We start from the raw sequence: 22723 nt of genomic DNA, 5'->3' as shown, positions 1-22723 counted from the left end.
AAATTTTGCCTGTACCACTTTAACGATAAAGGAATTAATGCTGAAGGAACCATAATGATCTGAGAGTTCAAGGCCATTTTGCTTCCAGAGGGTAATTATTGGAGCAACGCCAGCCATGGTAATGGATCACTTAGCATTGTATAATTTTCCTTTGAAAATCCTTCATATAACATGAAACAGCAGATGAGAAAAAGCATTACCTAGACTTGGGCTAAGTCAAAGTGCCTGCTTTGACAATTAGGAGAGATGTAGATGCTTTGTACACTGACAAGAAACCATGTAATACTCAACAATTTACTCAAATTTAGGTAGTTATCTGAAAGCAAGAACAAAAACCAACCAACCCAAAAAAACCAAACCGAAAGAAACAAACAAGAAAACCCCAACCAACCAAGAAAACAACCCCAAAAAAATAACAAGCAACAAAAGCAGAGGAAACAATTGGCACAAAGAGATTGAATTCAATACTTAAAGTGCAAAGGGAAGAAAATTCTGACTGGGCCAAAGTCCATTCTATAACGCAGAGCTTCATATTCTACTTTCTTTGTGGGGAGGGTGGATACTAGCTCTGAATTCTGCTAATGGAATTAATTATGCCTAGAATAATTTTCTTTGGCCTTAATTCTTCACTTCCATCTAAGGGCATAAACTAGGTTTGGCTTTAAATGGGAATAAATGGCTTCTACTTGCAATTCCACTTTCTGCATTTGAAGCATCTCCCAAGTATATGCATAAACGTAAGTCTATGAAAAAAAATAGGTACATTGAGTACCTGCATTGTTTTTTCTTCCATGCTCAGGAACAGGTGTGGGAATTCTAGTCTGTGGCAACCTAGAAGTTACAGATTGCTGTGAATCCCCCGACAGTGCCGTGACAACTAAATCCACAGAATGGTTTGCTCGGCTGCCGTAAGCTTTCAGCTTCCTCTTTTGGCAAAAAAGTTCTTATCAAGTTTGTATTTTCTTTAAATATTTCAGCCATGGAAATTCATGAACCATGTAGATTTGTATTTCCAAACTGATAGCATATGCTATGGAACAGTAAGTCCCCAAAACCCAGTCACCTGCTCGGAGGTGTTTTTATCTACTTGCTCATCAGACTAGAGTGAAATGTAAGGCTCAGCTTAAAATACAGCACCCTGCTTTCAAAGTGTGCTATTTTCCACACAAAATCAAACGAGAAAGTTCTTTTCCAGTTTATGTACAGCTTAACGACTCTACATGTAAAGTCTGCTAAGCCCAAGGCATCCTAACGGAGCAGATGCCCAGAAGGTAAGTTGGTATTTTCTTGTTGTAATGTTGATTGCTCTAACTTATTTATGCCGTCATTTCACAGAACTGAAAGAACTGCTACTGCTTAGTACTTCAAACGAGTATTACAATTTTATTGTAATGTACTACAGTGAATAAAGTAAGCAAAACGTAGACTTCAATCCAAACGCGTGAGGGCCATGACAACACCGCAACAAGCGTGAAACCTGGCAATTTCACAGGTACGTACAGGAAGTGCTTCAAAACACTCGAAAAAATGCCAGTGGCGGAACCGAACTACGGACGATGGGCAAGACGCACTCGCTGTGACACAGTAACGTCAGGGCGCCCTGCGCTCCAGTGAGGGGCAAAGCCGCTTTGCCGTGCGCCAAGCCTCAGGCGCGGCCCTTCGCTCACGGCTGCCCCCCAGCGGCCACACCACGCCAAATGCCTTGCTGCCTGCCCCCGACCGGCTGCGGAGGTCACCGACGCGAGTAGCTGCCCCCTCACTGCCGCCCTCCGGCTCCCGCTCACGTCCATTTCCCGGCTCCACCCCGCCAGCTTCTGCCGGCCCCGACAGCTGAGGAGCAGGAGGGGGACAGGGAATTCGTGAGGGACCGCCGCTGAAACCCAACCCAACCCGACCCAACCCCACCCCGCCGCCTCGCGCAGGCTCGGAAGCGCCGCCGTCACCTCTCGCGCCGGCGCGCGGAGTGAGGCTGCGCACCGCGCCGGGACCCGGAAGCGGCGGGTGCGGAGTGCGGCGGCGTTTAGCGGCCGAGCGGGCCCCGGGGAGCGCCCGGCGCCGCGCGGGTGCGTGAGGCCTCGCCGCTGGGGTAGCAGGGGAGGGGACGGGCCGGGGGTGGGGACGGGCGCGGCCATTTTAAGTCCTGCTCAGCAGGGGCGCGGGGGCCCTCAGGGACAGCCCCGCGAGGGGGGCGGGTCCGCCTCGCCCTCTTTGCCCCCGAGGTCGATGCCGCGGGGCTCCCGTCGGGCCGGGCCGTGGCTGCGCGGGGGACCCGCTGGCCTGAGAACAAAGGCACCGCCCGCGGGTCAGGCCGAGGGAGGCGGGGAGTCCGGCCGCGGGCTTGACATTTAGAGGTGACAAGTGCGGGGAGAGGGCCGCGCCGGGCGGGTCGCTGAGCTGGCCCGAGGGGACGGGCGGCCAGCAGGAAAAACAGAAGGGTTGGTTTGCGGTGTTACGGTTAAACAGAAAGCGAATGCGCTTCAGTGTACCAGCGTACGCCCATCCCGGCGTGTTTTCGCGGGCTGTATGCGTCTAGGAGACGAGCAAAACCAGTCCCAGCCGCCTGTTATGCACCTAATAAGAGACAGTGTACTCGGTTCATTGGTCTGAATAGCGTTATGCCATGGCCAGGAGTGGGAAGTGTTGAGGTTAGTAACTTAATAAAAGCTTGAGTTATGCAGGGTAGATGAAACTCTGTGAAATATGGAAGGCATTAATAAGAAAGTTACAGTTAAGTACTAATAGATAATTTTCATCATAATTCTTTTGTAGATTATAAAATTATTGCTACCTTCTTTTTCTCAAGGTCTGGAGCAGAACAGTCTTCACAAGATTTTTCTTTTCTAGTCACCTATGAAGCTCCTGATTTTGAAGTTGCACTTCTGCAATGAAGAAAAGGAGACAGCTCGCTGCAAATCTAAATGAAAAAGTTCGTCTTGGCCATGAGAAAGATACTTCAGAACAAATTCTTGTAGTAGACTGTGCACAAGAAATTGTCTCAAAATCTGCAGAAATAGCCCCTGCAGATCAGCTTGATTCTTCCCAAGAACTTTCACCGTCATCAGAACAAAGAAAGCTCCTAAGCTCATTGCAGTATAACAAAAACCTACTTAAATACTTAAATGATGACAGACAGAAGCATCCATCCTTTTGTGATTTACTCATAATTGTAGAAGGAAAAGAATTTAGTGCTCACAAAGTTGTTGTGGCCGTTGGCAGTAGTTATTTCCATGCCTGTTTGAGCAAAAATCCAAGTACCGATGTTGTCACATTGGATCATGTAACTCATTCAGTCTTTCAGCATTTGCTTGAGTTTCTCTACACCTCTGAGTTTTTTGTATATAAAAATGAAATTCCATTAGTTCTGGAAGCGGCAAAATTTTTGGATATCATAGATGCAGTGAAGTTACTAAATAATGAAACTGTTTCTAACGCACAGACTGATGTGGTAACTGATGTGCCTACACCCGAAGAAACACTCAATGAACTGACAGGCAAACTATTAAATAGTCATCAGTGTACTTTTTGTGGTCGAAGTTTCTGTTACAAGAAGGCCTTAGAGAATCATTTGGCTAAAGCCCACAGATCTCTTTCTCTGGAAAGAAAACATGGGTTAAAGATGGTTGAGAAGGCTAACTTTTCCACTAGGCGTTCTACGAGAAACCGTAAATGTCCAGCTAAATTTGACAACAGTGACAATGAAAGTGGTGATGTCTCTGACAGCAATTTGGAAAAAATCAGTTCTGACAAGGAAACATCTGACAGAAGTGAATTTGAAGACAGTGAAAGTGAATGCAATGCTGATGAAGAGGGACAGGAGGAGGAAATGTCAGGTGAAGATTCAGAGTCTGAAGAGCAAAGCGAAAAAGAACAGAATGATACTGAAGAGGGTTCTGAGGCAGTTGATTCAGTGGGAAATATCCTTGAAGGCTTAGCTCCAGTCATCATTCAGAGCAGTAGCAAAAAGCTACTGCAGTGTCCCAAGTGTGACAAAAAATTTGATCGAATAGGTAAGAGCAAGTTAGATTGATCTCTCTCCTTTTTACCATATGGTGGTGCTGTTTGTATGGGAAATAAACTGAGCTTTTTCTCTGTCCTAGGGAGTGAAGATCAGAGTTTCTGGATCATCTCACTGATCCAGTCTGCTGCTAATTTTTCAAAATGTGTTAACTTGTTCAGTCTGTGGTGCTAAACAGTCTCAATAAATGAACCGAGTGCATTGTTTGAAAAATCTGCAAATACTAAGTTTATTTCTCTTTCACTGCTCTGGATTCTGGTTGTTAGCATGGTATGTAAAAGTAGCCTTGAAAAAAGGAGAGAAATTTAGCAAGACTTTACATGATAAATGATAGGGAGTCTGAGACATGTACTGGGTTTTTTGCCAAATTAAGTAACAATGCTGATGACGTTGCTGTGGTAAAACAGCACGGTTGTCAAACAACCTGAAATACTTCTGCATAATGCATGAATGCTTAGGACCTAGCCACTGACATCTGCCCTGGTCTTACTGATCTGTGATTAGGACCAAGTAATACTTTGCCAGCTTAGTCTGTTCTGTTAGGATCATTTATGCTACTGTCAAATCTACATGTATAGTTGTTTACTTGGGGTATTAGAAGAGTAAAAATTCCAGTCAGAAGCTGCCCATTACTTTCCTATTTTCCTCCTTTCCCACATTAAAAGTAAATTACTCCTGTACTCCATAATTCTTGTGTTCTTTCAAAATGTTAAATTATGATGAAATTATAATGTGACCACATTTCAGTCATGGGAGTTTGGAATGAAATAGTTCCTTTCTTTATCTAACTGCCCAAAGTATGATGCATGTTCTTCAGAGAGAGAAATACTATTTATTACAAAGCAGAGAGGCTGCTTTTGACTTGAGGGAAGTAAATCCTCAGTGCAGGATGGAGTTCCATCCTCAGGAAAAGACTCACAAACACAAGGGAGAAGTCCTAGCAATGTGACAGAAATGAGACAGTATTTTTGTTTATGGTAATATCTTGGCTCACAGTTATAGATAATTTGCAGGAGTCTGTATCATTCATTCTGTTATTTGAAAATACCTTAAAAATACCAGGTGTTGCAAGGCTGCTTGTTCCCTGTTCTGAATCAGTACTTCAGAATGTGTAATGAAAAAGTAGTAGTATAACTTTCAGTAATTAAGATCTGGGTATGCCATAGGGTGGAGCAAGAGAGACTTGTAGCCCTCACAAATTTAACAGACATACAAAACACTTTTATTTTTATCTTCAAAATAGTTAGGGTGGAAGTGTATGGAGGAACCTTGGATCAAATGCATGTGATCACCATGCAATTTTCAGTGGTGTAAATCAGCAGAAATCTTTAGATGTGTGTGGGAAGGTACTTAGATCTTGACACCATTTGAGAGAGATACTGTGGCATATTAAGGGCACAAACCCCCACAAGATACCATAGAACAAACTCCAAATGTGTATAGTTTAGGTGATACCTGTTGTAGTTTATGCTAATAGATTGTTGTTGTTATTGTTGTACAGGCAAATATGAGAGCCATACACGTGTACATACTGGGGAGAAGCCTTTTGAGTGTGACATATGTCATCAGCGCTATTCAACAAAGTCCAACCTGACAGTGCACAGAAAGAAACACTCTCGTGACACTGATTTTCATAAAAAGGAACACAAATGTCCCTACTGCAATAAACTGCATGCAAGCAGAAAGACTTTAGCGAAGCATGTGAAGAGGCAAGTATGAGCAAATTTGTCTCACACTTTGGAAGAACTGGGGTTTTTCAGTTCAAAAGTGAAGGCAAATGTATGTATGCACACAGCAAGTTCTGCATTATTTTTCCATCTGTTTTTTCAAATAAGTATTTTTTCAAAGAACGAGGGGCTTAGCAGTATCAACTAACCTGCTGAAAGGACTGATTAAATAATGTTTCTGTGGGTGTTCAGCAGTCCATTTGGGCTATAAATTTTGGGGTGCTCAGCTTAGCTAGCAGAGTCAGTGAGAACACAACATTCTTAATAATTACCAGTGTTGCCTTTAATTTGGAGGCAGAATAAAATACTTGTGTTGGTTTAAGACGCTGATGCTATAGTGTTGATGATAATAGGTGGAGAAATCATTTCCTTGCAGTTTCTTTTGGGTGAATAATTTGTCTGGTAGGTCTAATTGTAATATTATTTACATGATGCTATTTTTTCTCCCCTATTTTTATTTTTTTTTTAATTATCCATAAAGCATTAAGAGTTGAAAGTGTCCTTTGTCTTCCCAATTGTTGTGTGAGATTCTACAGGTGTCTACACTGCTTTCTAGTTACTTCTTCCTTTAGAATTGCTTAATTAGCGGTATGCTGTTCTCCTGGTTTGATGATGAAGTTTCATGGCACATGAAGCACAAAAGTGGATATTTTAGTTTTTGGATGATCTTTATCTTAGAAAGTTATAGATGTTTTCAGCTTCTGTCTTTCTCTTAGGTTTCATCCAGAGAATGTACAAGAATTTCTTTCAATCAAGAAGACAAAGAGTGAAGGTTGGAAATGTGATGTACGTAATACTTCAGTACTTTTGGGTTTTTTTCATGTGCATACTATGTTTTGTGACTTGAATGCTTAAGTGAAAACATGATTTGTGGTTCTTTGAAATCTCAGTAAGTTTTGTGAGTGATAGTATAAGTTTCCTCTTTATGTGCTGATTTAAAGAATAAATATTACCTGTATGTACAGGCGATCAGGTAGAAAATACCAGGTTGAATTCTAACATAGTTGAAGGCAGTGTTCTTTAATGTGATCAGTTATTACCATTGTTAAAGTGCATCAATTTGCAAATGATTAGACTTGTGTCTTATGAATAATTTAAAAACACTGTTTGTTCTCACCAAACATTGACCATGAAGTACATATTTTGGAAGGCTCTCTCAATAGAGAGGACAATATATGTTAAATCTAAAACACTTTAGCTGTATATGCGTATTAGCAGAGTTGTGAATTTGTACTAAATTTATCTCTAGCTATAAAATAATAGAATACTTTCCTTGATTTTCCCAAGAGAGGTGTCTGAAACTACATCTACTGTAAAAATGACTTTGTAGAACTCACATACTCTGGCTGGCTGCTGCCATAAACTCAATAGCACCACATTGTTGATTTCTTGGAAAGTGCTCTTAGCAGATGAATGGTTTCCTAAACTCTGTGGTTTGTTTTGGCTTGAAAATGCTAAGTTTCTATTAATAAGAGGTTATTTTTAAAATGAGCTGCTGCTATTGTACAGCCCACATGCACTGAAAATGAACTGTAATTGAAAGCAAGGGTAGAAGTTGAGCTTTTGTAATAGTTGTAGAATGACAGAACCCTTAGAAGCTGTGACTTTATTTTCAGGTTGTTTACTATTTTCTGAGGGCGGAGATGGCACAGATACAAGCTGCAGGGTTTCTTCAGGTTGTTGTATGCCATAGTTCTTGTGTGAACACCAGGGTTTGGTGACCATACTTTAATCCTTGGGGAATATGAGCAAATTCACAGAAACAGTAGAGTATTATTCACAGGGGTTGGAAGGGACCTCAAAAGATCTTTTAGTCCAACCCCGCTGGCAGAGCAGGATCACCTAGAGTAGGTCACACAGGAACATATCCAGGCAAGTTTTGAATGTCTCCAGAGAAGGAGACTCCACAACCTCTCTGGGCAGCCCATTCCAGTGTTTTGTCACTCTCAGAGTGAAAAAGTTTTTCCTTATGTTCACGTGGAATTTCCTATGCTCCAGCTTGCATCCATTGCTCCTTGTCCTGTCATTCACATCACTGAGAAGAGCCTGGCTGTGTCCTCCTGATATTCACCTTTCACACATTTATGAACATTAATGAAATCATACCTCAGTCTCCTCCAAGCTAGAGCTCCAGCTCCCTCAGCCTTTCCTCTTTAATAGTAAAGACAAGCAAGAAGGCTGTTACACTCTTTACACTTTCTTACACTGTAATGAGTTTTTAAACAAATCTGTTAATTCTGATTTGGGTGTGCTCTGAGAAAATGCAAAATGGGAATTAGGTAGTACTAAATGCAGCTACTATAAGCAATGGCAACAGTTTCACAGTGAAATCAGTGAGCACCTTGTTGATTTATGTTGAAGCACAGGACTCCTGATGTTAAGTTGTAATACCTAGTTCAAATGCCTAAATTTGAGCTGTGGCTTCAATTCTGTGATTGAACTGCATACTTTAATGACTACTAATAATTCTTCTACGTTCAGGTTTTTATTAATCTGAAAGCAATACTGGCCTTCCAGTATCTTAAGGGGGCCTACGGGAAAGCTGGTGACTTTTTAGGGTGTCAGGTAATGATAGGACTAGGGTGAATGGAAAAAAGACTAGAAGTGGGTAGATTCAGACTGGATGTTAGGATGTTAGTTCTTCTCCATGGGGCTGGTGAGACACTGGTGGAACAGGTTGCCCAGGGAGGTGGTGGAAGCCTCATCCCTGGAGGTTGTTGGCCAGGCTGGATGTGGCTCTGAGCAACCTGATGTAATGTGAGGTGTCCCTGCCCATGGTTGTAACTGGATGATCCTTGAGGTCCCTTCCAACCCTAACAATTCTATGATTCTATGATACTTAAAAGTTCAGTTTTAACATTATGAAAGTTCTGTAACTCTGAAGTATGTTTTAAGTTACATTTCTTTGGTATTGGCATTTCCTCTTTAATACATGCTGTCAGAAAATTTCCCAGAGGAAATAAATGAACAGGAATGACTGTAAATCTACAGTAGTGTATATTACAGCAGCTTTTATCACAGTCCAACGGAGCTTACTTCAGCATCCAAAACCAAGCTGAAGCTGTTTATTGGGCTGTTTTCTGCTGAGTTACTGTGTTGAGACCTGGTAGGTGCTGGAATGAGTAGTAAGAAAAGGGGGAGGGAGCATTTAACTGTATGTGGAAACTGCCAGTGATTGGCCATGAACTGACATCCTGATTTATATAGTGCAGTTGGGTTTATGTAGAACACAGGGCTTTACAAGTTGGGATAGAGTGTGCTTTTCAGTATGAGCTGTTTAATCTTATGTTGCTGCAGAGAGCAGAACAACTAAACAGAGTTTCTGAATAGGAAAAATACCTTCTTCTAAACGACGTGTTTTTGACAAAGCATATTATCGTTTTAGATCTGTAATAAATTCTTCACCCGAAGACTTCATTTAGAAGAGCATATGATCCTTCACTCTCAGAATAAACCCTTTAAGTGTACCTACTGTGAAGAGCACTTTAAATCCCGATTTGCAAGACTGAAACATCAAGAAAAATTCCATCTCGGTATAGAAACCTCCCTCTGACATGTAAACAATAGATTTAAAGTAAAACCTACCTCCACTTTTGTATGTTCTTATCGGTCTGGCTTTCACCCCACTTCCTTTTCCAGGTCTCTTTCTTTCCAGTTTTGTGGGGGAGGTTGGTTGGTTGGATTTTTTTGGTGGCTGGGTTTTTTTGTTAATTTTCTGTTCAAATGTCTTCTGGAGGTACTGCGTTGTGCCTAAATAAATGCAAAATTTTGGGTGGGAAGAAGAATTAATTAGTTTTGTTTTAAAGACGTGTTTTAAGAGCATGAAATTGGTTCACAGCTATGGAGTCATGTTCGTCCTGAAGTTTTCCGAAGACCTATTGCTTTCATCCTGAAGTATTCCAAATACTTTTATTCCTACTAATTATTTCTGCCAGGTAGGGAATAGTTTGGTGGTAGCAGTGGGAATTTGTTTTTTTCAACAGTCTTAAGTAGGCTTAATTACTCTTGACTATTAATCCTAAATTTTTGCTTTGTAAATTGAACAGAATTTTCACAACAAGCTGATCTGTGCCTCTGGCACTGAATAATGCTGTGTGTGTTATCTCCTTGTAGGGCCTTTCCCTTGTGACATTTGTGGCCGCCAGTTTAATGATACAGGAAATCTGAAGCGCCATATAGAATGTACTCATGGAGGAAAGAGAAAGTGGACATGCTTCATCTGTGGAAAATCTGTTAGGGAACGGTAAGGAGTTGTGAGACTACTTGAACGGCAGAACAGAGAAATATATGGTGTGCCGTGTTTGATTTTGAGTATGTTTTAGCTTTGAGTTTTTAACATTAATTAAACCATTTCAGAGATAGGACGAGGGGCAGTGGCTTCGAACTAGAGAAGAGCAGATTGAGATTGGATGTCAGGAACAGGTTCTTTACCAAGAGGGTAGTGAAACACTGGAACAGGTTGCCCAGGGAGGTGGTTGGGGCCCCATCCCTGGAGATATTCAAAGTGAGGCTCAAGAAGGCTCTGGGCAGCCTGATCTAGTTGAGGATGTCCCTGCTTATTGCAGAGGGGGTTGGACTGGATGACTGTTGGAGGTTCCTTCCAACCCAGACCATTCTATGATTCTATAATTAAAAGGTAGCATCAGGGACACAGGTAGCATGTGATCTTTCTGATGACCTCTAAAATTAAAGGGTGATAACTGTAGGTAATGAGTTATGAAGCAAAACTGTATGAAGGAGGTCATACCACTAATTCACTTCACTTACGGTTCCTGTGTTGTGCAAAAACATCCTGCATTTGTCTGGGAAAGAGTTTTCTGCCACAGATGTTTTAGTAAATATACTGATGAGGACAGAAAGATCAGGAACATCGGTGAGACTAAGAAGGAATTTGACTTCTGCAGACACGGTTTCATGGAAGATGGAGTAATACTGTACTACAATTCTATGGTTCTGTCTTTGCTGCTGCTTCTCAAAGTGGAGGAAAAAATGTTAATTTAGTGCTTTGAAAGGGAAAGCTCTAAAAGTTAGCTTATAAATTCTAGTATATAGAAAAAGAGTATTAAAAAAACCATGAAAATAAGATTCCACCCCTCACCATTTCTATTCTATGCATATGAGGGGAAAAAATACGATTTTTTAACTGTTGTTGGCATGGCTAAAGTGCAGCTGTCTCACATTGCTCTGTAAAGAACGTCTTTTAAGTTTTCCACATTGCAAAGAATTTTCTCTTTCATTTAGTTCACACATTTATTGGCTGTGTATGCAGTAAATTTTATTCTTACCCCTTTGCTTGAGAGGAATTTTCACCTGCATCCATTTTTCTTCTTTTAATTGAAAAAGTGATAGCAAAAGTAGACTTTCATATATATACATATGTATGTGTGTATAAATACACATAGATTTTAAAATAAGCTCTGTGATGAGTTAAATTAACATCTGTGATCTAGATTTAAGTATGACTTTCAAGTTCTGATTTAGATATACATACAGTAAGAAGGAAATTATTACTCAGGAAATACTCCTGAGTCCAATTCGATGTTTTCTTTACTGTATGTTGTTTTATTTCTTGGTTTATATTGTTTCTAGGTCCAGGTGATTCAGTAAGTAGTGGATTGCCAAACTGCCTTTGAATGTACATGTATGTGGGTGTATCTGAATAAACTGATGCAGTTATTTGGATATATTGTGATCCATCAGAGTTAAGGACATTGAGACTGTAATAGTTTGCTTCAGTTTAAAATCACAGCGACATAGCTTAAAATTAAACTTTACTGCCTTTGTCAAACAGAACAACTTTGAAAGAACATCTGAGAATTCACAGTGGAGAGAAGCCTCATCTTTGCAGTATTTGTGGGCAGAGTTTTCGTCATGGAAGCTCTTACAGGTACAGATTTTTGTGAATTAAATTGGTAAATAGTCTCATTTGTGATATGCATGCATCCTGTTAGCAGCATCGTTCTTTGTAATGTATGTGTTTGGATTTATTCACTCTGAAAGCATTAGTGAATGCTTGAATGCTTTATTGAAAATATATTAATGATCTGTGAGAAGTCATTTAATTTATAATTCCGTAGTGGTTAAACACAGAATCCCATACAAATACTATGTCAAAATTGATTTTCTTGCATATCTAAAACTTCTGTGTCTTTGTTATTCCAATAGAAAACAAGCAAAGGAATAAAATGTCCTCATAAATTTATGTCAGATATGAGAGTTTAGCTCTGCTCTCTCTTGCTTTCCAAGATCAGTTTAAGCATGCTGCAACCACAAGTTATTTTCTGATATTTGTGTGAATGTGTTTGTGTTTTGCATGGAATTAGCAGTGCAGATTATGCTAACAAAATGGCATTTTATGGTTATGACTATAAATGTGCAGACTTCATCTAAGAGTCCATCATGATGACAAGAGATACGAATGTGAAGAATGTGGGAAAACATTTATTCGGCATGACCATCTGACAAAACACAAAAAAATACACTCAGGTAGGCAACTCCTTTGAAAATTGGCTTCAAAATTACTGTTTTGAAATAAGATCAAGTGAAAAATAAATGATGGAATGTTTTTTCAGTATGTACAATGTTTTGGGCCTGATAAAAGTTCCTGTCACTATTTTTAAAGTCTACTACAGTCAGTTAAGCTTACATGTTTTTAAGTTTTAATGGCTAGGTTTTTCCTCCATGTTAACATAAAAAGCTGAGGGACAGTCAAAACATGTAACAATGAATTGCTCTAAAATTAATAGAATAAAGCAAAAGTGAAAAGGAGGATTTTTTTAATGAGTTCAGATTTCTTTTTTTTAATAGCAATTGTGTGAAACATCATTACCACAACACCGAAGAAGCTGTCACAGTCTCTGTTGAAGTTTGTACACTGATCACTTTAATGTAGGAACATCAAAGAGGTGTTTCTGAAGTCGCTGTTATGTGGAAGAGAGATGGAAGGAAGGTGGTGGGAGTTAACCCTGAGAACAACTGGATGGGGATGATCAGGAAGAAGAAGAAAAAAATCTGAAAGGTTATAAAATGTATAGGAGGAGTGAAGTTTTAGTAGGGACTTCTCCTTTTTCAGACAGGTTCTAAATGGAATGTGGTCTTCTAGGAGACAAAATGCTTTCTAGGCATCATGAAAATATGAAAGTGATCAGAGTCTAAACTTTCTGAGCCTTTATTTTAAAGGACAGCTTCTTTTTTGGTGTTTGAAATCATAATGCCTGCTATAAAATAAAGAAACCTTTGAAAACTCAAGTACACACAGACAAAAAAATCCTCTTTTCTACTCTATTTGCCTTTCCCCCCTCTAGAAAGTTACATTCTTTGACTGTCCACAGTCTTACAGGAGAAGAAATATTGTGCTACTTTGTGGAAGATCTCAAGATGACTAAAAAGAATCAGGATACTTTTAAACAGCAGCATAAAAGAAAAAGGTAACTGTATGTCAGGATAACTAAAAAGATAAATACTTTGATGTAATTTTAAGTTCTAAAAATTGGTAGCAGAAAATAATTGGTATTTTTAAATAAATTTCTCTTTAAATCCCCTGAATTATAGAGGATCCCACATTTTGGGTCATAAAAATGCAAGAGCAGACTCATAGTTATTCAGTTGTACTTGTCACATGGTAGGTGTTTGGGGAAGCATCTCTTAACCCATGAATGGAAATTTCTTTGTAGAAACATTTGGTAATAATCATGTGTAACAAGTTGTAAAATCCTTACCTTCACAGAACCAACCTACTCCCTGAATTTTGTTCTTGGCTAACGGAATCGTTCTTTGAGTAAGATAAGGAAAAGCTTGATTGGCTGAACTTTGTGAACATGGATCTCCTACATGGTTTACAATTGCAGCTCTTAGACATTTAATAAGTTCCATAAGATTTAACCCAAATGTATTGAATTTTGCCCTTGTAGGTGAAAAAGCACATCAGTGTGAGGAATGTGGAAAATGTTTTGGCCGTAGAGATCACCTTACTGTTCATTATAAAAGCGTTCATCTAGGAGAAAAAGTTTGGCAGAAGTGAGTGTGTATTTTTTATAACTGTGTAAATACTTTTGTACTGTAACTGATTTCATCGAGACTTGCATGTTTGTGCAGAATTCTAGTAGTCTGTGTGTCATGCCTGTCGCCTTAGTTTTGATAGAGATATGACAGTTTGAAGTGGGTGTCAGAATAGTGTCTTAAGTAAGATGCTTTCTTTGTAGTATAAATTAGGTAAATAAGAAAAAGGTTGAAATTTTTATCTGTCAATCAGCTATCTCAATGTTGTTCTAAATGGATGATTTGCTGTAATATTCTTATTGCAGACTTTTAAGACTGAGTTAGACATCATTTTAAACACTGTAAGAACTTTCCCACACCTGGTTATTTTAGAAGCTGGTAGCTTTGAAACTCCAGTTATGCCTATAAATTGAAAATTAAATAGGGTTTTTAAATTCTTCAGCTCCAAAAGCAGGCCTTTCAGAGATTTCAAATAGACTAAGACCATTCAAAGGATGTATTTTAACTGCTTGTACTGCATTGTGTAGAAACCACCATAGACATACCTGTGTTGAAAGTATAGTACTCTGCTTACTCTGTTTGCTTTTTCTTGGTAGCCAGTAGCCTAAACCATTCTTGGTACTTCATTTATGGCATAATTCTGCCAAAGGGAAAGCCTCTTGTAGATGTTGGGCATAAACTGTTAGTTAGGGATATTTTTGGGATCAGAAAAGATGTTTCAGTGGCTTTTGCTCTTTGTGCCAATCTCAGCAAAGAATAAGATTGGATGTTGAAAAGAATTTGATTGACTTTATTGGTATTGGATGCCAGGAGATATGAACATTAGTGAAGAGATTTGGAAACTTTGATATTCAGCTATTTTGCATTTAAAAGATTATAGGAAGGACTGTGCACATAGCTTTATTCTCAGTCTGTTCTTAAAAAAAAATGTCTAACATAAGATTTCTTTTTTTTTTTCTTTAAAGATACAAAGCAACATTTCACCAGTGTGAAGTCTGTAAGAAAGTTTTTAAAGGGAAATCAAGTTTGGAAATGCATTTTAGGACACATTCAGGTAAAAAGAAAATAAACTGCAACAAACCCACAAAACACATAGGAATGTATGCATCAACTTATTGATGGAATTATTTAATTCATTATGCTTGCTGAGCATTCAAGGCAAGAGTAGCAGGAAGCAGCAAAAGTTTACTCATTCTTTTATGTTGGTCGTTCCTGAATCCTAGCTGCTAAATGTATCAGTTGAAATACTGATAATCCTCAACACAGGTTTGTGATATGCCCTCTACACCTCTTTCTTTAGGATACTTGTGTACATTCTTGCCAATTTTTCCCAGACCTTTCAATCATTTTTGTGGTCCATAGAGTACTACATTTTGAGTGATGATTTAAACAAGGATTTGAAATCCCTTTGGAAAGGTTTATGTCCTTATTTGTTTGACTTTGGTTTTTCTGCCTTATGTTCAGGAAAATCATTGTCCTTTTCAAATGTGTAGAAGTACGAATTGAGATCATTTAATACCAGTATCATCAGAATTTGAAGACTGTTTTGCCTTTTTTTAAATAAATTTTCTATATTCTGTTTTATCTTTGTGTACACCTGACAGAAATCCCAAGTATTGAGAGAAATCTATATAAGAAGAAGGGTATGTTAATAACAGCTTCTTAACAAACTTCTAATGGCACTTCGATTCCAAACTGGATGTTAAACCTATGATCTTTGTTTACAGTAAAACTGTTTTATGCTAGGTATTTATGCCATAATCCATGTATGTATTTTCATTCTTACGTGTGGTATGTTGTTACTCACAATTAACTAATTCTTCTTTGTCGTAACAGGTGAGAAACCCTACAAATGTCAAATCTGTAATCAATGCTTTAGAATTAAGAAGACATTAACAAAACACATGGTTATTCATTCAGATGCCCGACCTTTTAATTGCCATCACTGCAATGCAACATTTAAACGAAAGGACAAGCTGAAATATCATATTGATCATGTTCATGGTTCAAAGGCTGCAGAAGAGGCATTGACATCATCCTCAGAGGAAAAGCTAGTGTCCTTGCCAGTGCAGTACTCCTCTGATGACAAAGTCTACCAAACTGAGGCTAAACAGTTCGTGGAACAGTCCAAAGCATATCAATCAGAAGACAAAACTTTGCTCCCGAATGTATCTCCAGAAGTATGTGTGCCTGTGACTCTGGTACCAGTTCAGATGTCTGATCCACAAGCTGAGCTTGTCCAGCATACTGCACAGTCACACAGCATGCTGCCTCCACAGCCTGAGCAGACCGATTATCAACGAGCAACAGATCTGGCGTTTCTAGAGAAATACACTCTTACTCCACAACCTGCAAATCTTGTTCATCCTGTAAGGCCTGAGCAAATGTTGGATCCTAGAGACCAGTCCTATCTTGGAACTTTACTGGGGCTAGATACAGCTCCTGCTGTCCAGAATATTTCAAACAATGAACATTCGTGATCAGACCATAACATTCCACCTAATTTACTAAGCCATTAGCCAACAGAAGGCTGATATGGCAATTAAGATTTATATTTTCTATTTTATTTGGACTCATGAGTCTTCTGCATAGTTTTGGATAAACAGGTTTGTTTACATAATATTTGAACATTTAGGCACATTTTGATGCGTATCAGAAGAGTGTTTCTTGTGATTTTAAAGAGCTTTTTAAAATCTTATAGACGGTCTTTTAAAAACTATGCTCTGAAATGTCTTACAAGGTTAGTGGCTGAAAAGTGTAATTACATATCTGGCTATTAATTTAAAAAATATTGTTTGCCTTTCTGCATCTCACTTGGAGTTAATGTTTTAAGTGTGAAAGAAAGCATTCTGGGAGAATAATAAGGACTATATCAAATTCCTTAAAAGCTGTAAGGATAGGCAGGGGTATTTAAAAACTTTCAATTATGTTTCACACAACATACTGTTTTGGGATTATTTGAGGGTTTTAAAGTGTGCCAGACTCTGGAGCTTAGTCAATGAACACAGGAACTAAGTTCTTCTGAAAAGTGATTGAGACGTTTTATGAAGATGCTAAACCAGGTGTTTGATGATCCCCCTGCCTAACTTTGGCCTCTCAGTTCTTCCATGATCTCTAACACTGAATTATGTCAGAAGATTTAGACAATGATTTTTTCTAATTTACTACAGTTAGTTCTATATAATTTTAATATGCATTTTTTTCTTGATTTTTCTTTTTCAGTCTTGTTTGTCTTCTGAAGTGTACCCCACACTCTTAACTTAAAAAGAGGTGGGGTATTTGCAAGGTCATTTTAATTTATCTGCAGTCATAAAGGATTGGCACAAGTTACACCAGGGTCCCACATTAACATGCCCATTTTCAGGTTATCTGTGATAGAGAAGAAATGTAAAGGCTAATTTTTTCCAAAACAGTACTCAACTTCTATTAAAAAAAAAAAAAAGGAGAAATAATAATTATAAATCTTTGTGAGTTGCTAGTGAAATTGTTTTGGTTTTCACTTTCATGCGCTGTGTCATAAAACAAACTTGAACTCTGTAGAGCATTTTCTCTCTCGAATTATTTTTTAGCCTTTTGTCTGCTAGACATAAGGGTTTTTTTCCAAAAGAACCATTCTGAAGTACAAGTCTAGTGTAACTCACTGTGACATCTAGTACAATTTAACCTCATGAAACTTTCAATTTTAAGCCTACTTTAAAAATAATTGTTCTGTGTTTATTCGGTGAATATTATGCCAAAGAAAGTATCTGAAGTAATTTTATAATCTTCACTATTCCTCACAAGATTAAGTAATAAGGCAAAATTTTTCCCAGTTTTCCCTATTCTTAAATTATTACCTTAAAGAAACTTTAAAGTGGGAAACTGGTTATATGTGTATTGTTATCACTGTTAGATTTATCCAATGACATGAGCACAAGCAATATATGGTGAAAAGCTCTATTATTGCAGTTCTATAAACTTTTGAGCAGCACCAATCATTTAAACTTCTATTGAAATACTTTGGTGTTAGATTCTGTTAATGCCCATCTACTTCAGTGTTGAGGAGTTTGCAGGAGAGGGGCCAGAATTGCCTGAATGTTCATATTTTGAGGCTTGCATCCTAGTGGATTCTTAACCTAAACACACCAAAGATTTCTGTTGGCTGTTAAATAGTGGCAATTATAGAATTGTGAGTGTTATCAATATTTAAGTAGGACTTAGCCAAAGAAGCACAAGAGAAGTCCTAAACTTTAAAAGTCCAGTTTCTAAAACAGGACTACATATGTTTAACTGTTCTGTGTTTGTATCTCTAAAGTAAAAGTTTAGAGCTGTGCTCTGGGAATGTTCAGACTGACATGCTGTAAATATATCTGGTAAGAAGCTGAATAGTAGCAATTATACAGCAATAATGAGGCCATTGAATGCCACCTTCTGAAAGGACACTATCAAGTACTCCCCTTCCTGCTTTCTAACTCCACCTTCATCTCCGTTTCTGTCATCTTTATACTCCATGGCTTGAAAATAGCTCTTTTATGTGTAGTTTTTCAAGTCAATATGTATGTGTCGTATTTATACAAGTACACTTGGACATTAAACATGGTTTCCAGCACTTGTAATTATACTGTTGAGAATAACCCAACATCATTGGTGTCAGTGCAGTTCTCAGACTAAAAAGCCTAATTCTTTGTTACTTCTTGTGTTTTCTGTTCTACAATAGAAAAATATTGTAGGATTTTGACAAAACAGTGGCCTAAAAGTAGTTGGCAACTAAAGTCCAGTCTCTTCAGAAGGCACTCTAGGAAAATACTAAGTTGGAATTTGGAGCATATTTACTTGATAATGTCCTTTTAAAAAAATCTCTCATGATTGTGCCTTTTATATATATTCTGAATAATGGCTTTGTCTCTAGTTCAGTTGGTTATTCAGAAAACAGTAAGGTCAGTATCTTCCAAAGGGCTTCATGCTTTTGGGTGCCCAACAGAAAAACAACTATGAAAGGACTTGTTTTTCAGAAAAACGAGTGCTATCTGTGCTGTTTGGGTGACCAGAGTTATTAGTCATTCCTGGAATAAATGACCTACTAGTTCTTTGGCATTCTTTGTTTGCAGATAACCTTACTAGTTAGTGTTTTTACCTGCTGGTCAGGCTGGATCATTGCCAGTTGACAGTGAAAGAAAATAGGAAAGCTTAAGTGCTGCATACAAAGTTTTTATTTTTTTAATATCATGAGTTATAATTGTTATGGCTTTACATCTATTTAAAATCCATATATGAGCAAAGTAAATTTTCATGGACTAATACTTCATTTGGTAGGTGGAAGTAGCTGGTCTCTGCTTGATGGAGGACAGTTCCTCTTAAAAGGACTGGTGCTGAAGGACAGAGATCTGTACTTCACAGATGCATGGGTCGAAACTCCTTAGGTGTCTGATACCTCCATTTTAATATGTATATGTACTCATCCAAGAGTGCATGTCCTGTTGATCTGGAGGGTGCTTATATAATAAAGGCTGTGTTTTATCTGGCAGTCATTGACTCAGGTGACCATTTGTTGCCAAAGAAGGAAGAAGCAGGTATCTCAAAAGTATCTAAATGATCAGTGGCACATTGCAAAAAGATGGTCTTTTCCATGTACTGGCCTTTGGGGAGGAGTAGAGTCTGTGTTGTACTCTAAACTGCTCTGTGATTCTGAGAACTTAGTGCACACATCCTGTTTAAACATTGAATTGTGTATTTTTTGCTAAACCAATTTCTGGCTGTTTACTAGGTTACTGCCCTTAAAGTAGATGGTTTATTTTAGTTTATTTATTTATATTGGTATTTCCTCTTTGCGCACTGACACTTTTCCTACAGAGGTGAGGCTCTTGTGGGCTCTTTTTATGCTGATGTTGTGGTTCAGGGCCAGCTTGCAGTCAAGCCCAATGCAAGTATTTACACAACTGCCCCCTCTCGCCTCCCCCCTTCCCCAGTGGAGTTGGAAGGAGAACTGGGAGAAAAAGGCAAAAGCCCGTGGTTCCAGATTAAAGGAGTTTAATAGAACAATACAAAGAGAGACGCCATCTGCCTGGCCCTGGATCCTGTAGAAAAGTTGCCCAAGTCCTGGCTAGCCCTTCCCTCATATAGCAGGCATGATGTCAGTATGGTGTCAAATACCCACTGGCTGGTTCCCCTGGCTGTCTTGTCTGTGTCTCCTCCGATCTGCTTTTGAAGGGAAGAAAATTAAAATCAAAAAATTAATGCTATCCTAACCAAGCCCCAGACATTATTCACTTCCAGTTCTGTACCATCTACATCCTGTCCAAGAGAATTCTTCATCAATTAACACCATATGATTCAATTCACTGGCTGTTTTCACCCAAAATTAGATTGCCTTGCTGTACACAATTGACTTCTCTATCCTTCTGCATCGATTGTATTCTTTGTGGGGTGCCATGTTGTTTTTCAGGGCCCAGGATGGTGTTCTGGGTGGTGGGATGGGGCACTGGATATGTTTCCAACCATTCAGTGCTTGCTTCCTCCCTGGTGAGCGCAGGGCGTTTGCCTTGGCAGGTTTGTGGGAGTGTGATACAATCAATCTGCCAGGCTTGCCCATATTTGTATTTCAGCCATCACTCTCTATACCACAGAGGCTTCAATCGCTTGGCTTGCTTGCTTGTAGCTAATCTCACATTCATGGATAACCTGCACAACCTACTGTCTCTAGTTCAGTTGGTTATTCAGAAAACAGTAAGGTCAGTATCTTCCAAAGGGCTTCATGCTTTTGGGTGCCCAACAGAAAAACGACTATGAAAGGACCATTCATACCTGCTGCTGTGTAGAGTACATTTTTAATATCTTACTCTGTTCAGACTGGCCCAAGGGGTGCTAGCTTGGGTGGCACATCTTTCTTGAAGAAGTACACCTGCCAGAAGTCACCTCCAGAGGCTGAGGACTTGTGCCTATTTTCCAACTGCTTTGTCAATCTCCCTTTGCTAGACAGCGATCCCAGCTGCTTGGCTTCTTGCCCTTTCATTCCAAACCCAGCAGTGGAGCAGCCAGGTGATGGTGGCCGAAGGCCAGAATCCTTTCACATATCTTGCAGCAGCTCACTCGGAGATAAAGACTGGGTGATTACCTCTGGCTCTTCCTCCTGTTCGCAAGATGACATCGGTTCATTGTCAGCCCTTGTGAAACAAACTAATTTTTTTGTGTATTTCCTGTACTGGGGTGACTGATAACCAGCACAGGCTGGCTCTATGGTGTAGCTGCAGCCCCTGCTAGTTGAGGTCTGAGTAGCTGAAGTGCCTGTGAGTCTGTCTTTAGGCTCATAGACCTTCTCTTCCTGCTGAGAGCATGAAGCAGTGATGAGAAGGGCCGCACAGGCATGGGCCCATTGGCTGGTTCAGCTGGCTGCCTTGGCTGTGTCCTCTCCCAGCTTCTTGTGAGGGGGAAAAACACCCCAAAAAACCCAGCGAAACAAAATCTTAACCCTATCCTAGTTAAACCCTGGACAGCTGAACATCAGAACTGTAATGGCGCTGATACAGCATCTGTAAGGCTGTGGCTTCCTTAAAAAAACAATTAGTGCTACTTTATAAATTCTGGGTTATAATTTGGTTATTTTTAAAGATGGGTCATGCCAAAATACAATGACAAAAGATGTATTTGGTAGCATCAGAGAGCTAAGCTTATTTCACTAGTAACTAATACAAAAGCACATCCAGAGCTCTGAAGACTCCTTCAAACGAATAGCCTCATGATGTACTTGATCAAACGTGAAATGTGTTGTGGATTGCTAAGGAATAAAGGGCCCTCATGCTTTTAAATTTAAAATAATTCCTATGTAGAAGTTTGTAGAACTATGAATTCTGAGAAGGCTGATGTAGGTGAATAGGTTTCTTTTTTTCCCCTTGAAAACAAAAAAAGAGGTGAAATAGTCCTGTATTGAGCATACATGCATAAAAGTGATCCAGATTGCACGTTTCCCCATATGACTGAAACTTGAGGGAAATAGAGTGCATTTATCTAGGGGTCCTTGTGACTGCTGTCAGGTGTGATCTTTTTCTACAAGATCAGCTGACAGTGATTTGGTTGTTTCAGCATACGCATGAAGGAAGGACACTGGCAGAACTTTATGCAGGACAGTCACTTTGATTAAGACTCTTTTGTTAAGGATCTTTTCCATGGTTCACAAGAAATGTTTTGGTTTAAAAGGATCAGATGGAGTAAAGGTAACCATGGCAACGTATTTTTTTTTAATGTCCCCTAAACATTTTCATCATGTTTAAATGTTTGTCCTTTTTATATGGGAGAATAAGGTTAAATAAACTCAATATTTTGTCACTGGTATATGAGATAACGTGTTTTAAATGTAATCTGTATAGGCTGATATTTTAGATGGGAATCTTTATGTAAAGTTGTCTTTTTAGGGGAAATTCTTCACTGTAAGGAAAAGTTAGGAAGTGCACTGTAAATGTGGAAGTACTGAGTCCTATGTGTGATTTTATTTGTTATGGAAAAGTAAAGTTCTTTTGTCTTAACATTGCTTGCTTCACAAGGCTTCTTGCAGGGGAACTCATACTGGTTTGATTTCTACATTTTTTTTTCCTTTTTTCAAGCAGCATGGAGACGTAGTATTGTTTTTTGGTTTTAAAGCTCATGAAAGATAAACAGATGAGGCTTTTTTTCCCATAAAAATCTACACACATCTCATTCTTTTAAACTATTTTGGAAATTAAATTTATTTAGAAAAATACTTGGCTTTGCTTCATTTATTTGGGTGTGGGAAGAGCATTTTTGCATGGAGGGGCTTGATAAATCCAGGGCGTCTGGGGTTTATTTATTTTCGAAGTGTAAGTCAAGGCTGCGTGCCCGCTTTAGCGGGAAGCCTGAGGCGTGGAGAGCGCCGGAGCAGACGAGAAGGCTTCCCGCCGCCACGAGGTAGCGCCACTCCACTGCCCCGGCGCAGTCGGACCGTTTAAATAAAACGCCCAGCGCTAATTGGTGGAGAGGCGGGAGGAAGGGCTCG

At 39.2% G+C, this 22723-nt stretch overlaps 2 protein-coding genes across 2 annotated transcripts in view; one reads left to right on the top strand and one right to left on the bottom strand.

The window, feature by feature from the left end:
* Positions 1–2132, bottom strand: part of CRB1 (crumbs cell polarity complex component 1) — a 128199-nt gene extending 126067 nt beyond the window's left edge. The window contains 1 exon segment of the mRNA XM_054384203.1: positions 1572–2132. Within this exon segment, the coding sequence (XP_054240178.1) occupies positions 1572–2132 (561 nt within the window).
* Positions 2133–2884: 752 nt separating this feature from the next.
* On the top strand, positions 2885–16271 carry ZBTB41 (zinc finger and BTB domain containing 41). The gene is made up of 10 exons (XM_054384076.1): positions 2885–4007; positions 5517–5724; positions 6459–6528; positions 9128–9275; positions 9856–9985; positions 11534–11629; positions 12122–12228; positions 13653–13758; positions 14706–14794; positions 15577–16271. Exons 1-10 carry the CDS (start codon positions 2885–2887, stop codon positions 16218–16220), a joined length of 2721 nt encoding a protein of 906 aa, XP_054240051.1. The 3' UTR covers positions 16221–16271.
* Positions 16272–22723: the final 6452 nt, after the last annotated feature.

Source organism: Indicator indicator, chromosome 10 (genome assembly GCF_027791375.1).
Source record: "Indicator indicator isolate 239-I01 chromosome 10, UM_Iind_1.1, whole genome shotgun sequence".
Lineage (NCBI taxonomy): Eukaryota > Metazoa > Chordata > Aves > Piciformes > Indicatoridae > Indicator > Indicator indicator.
The sequence above is the reverse complement of the archived record's forward strand: the minus strand, read 5'-3'. Positions and strand labels throughout refer to the sequence as shown.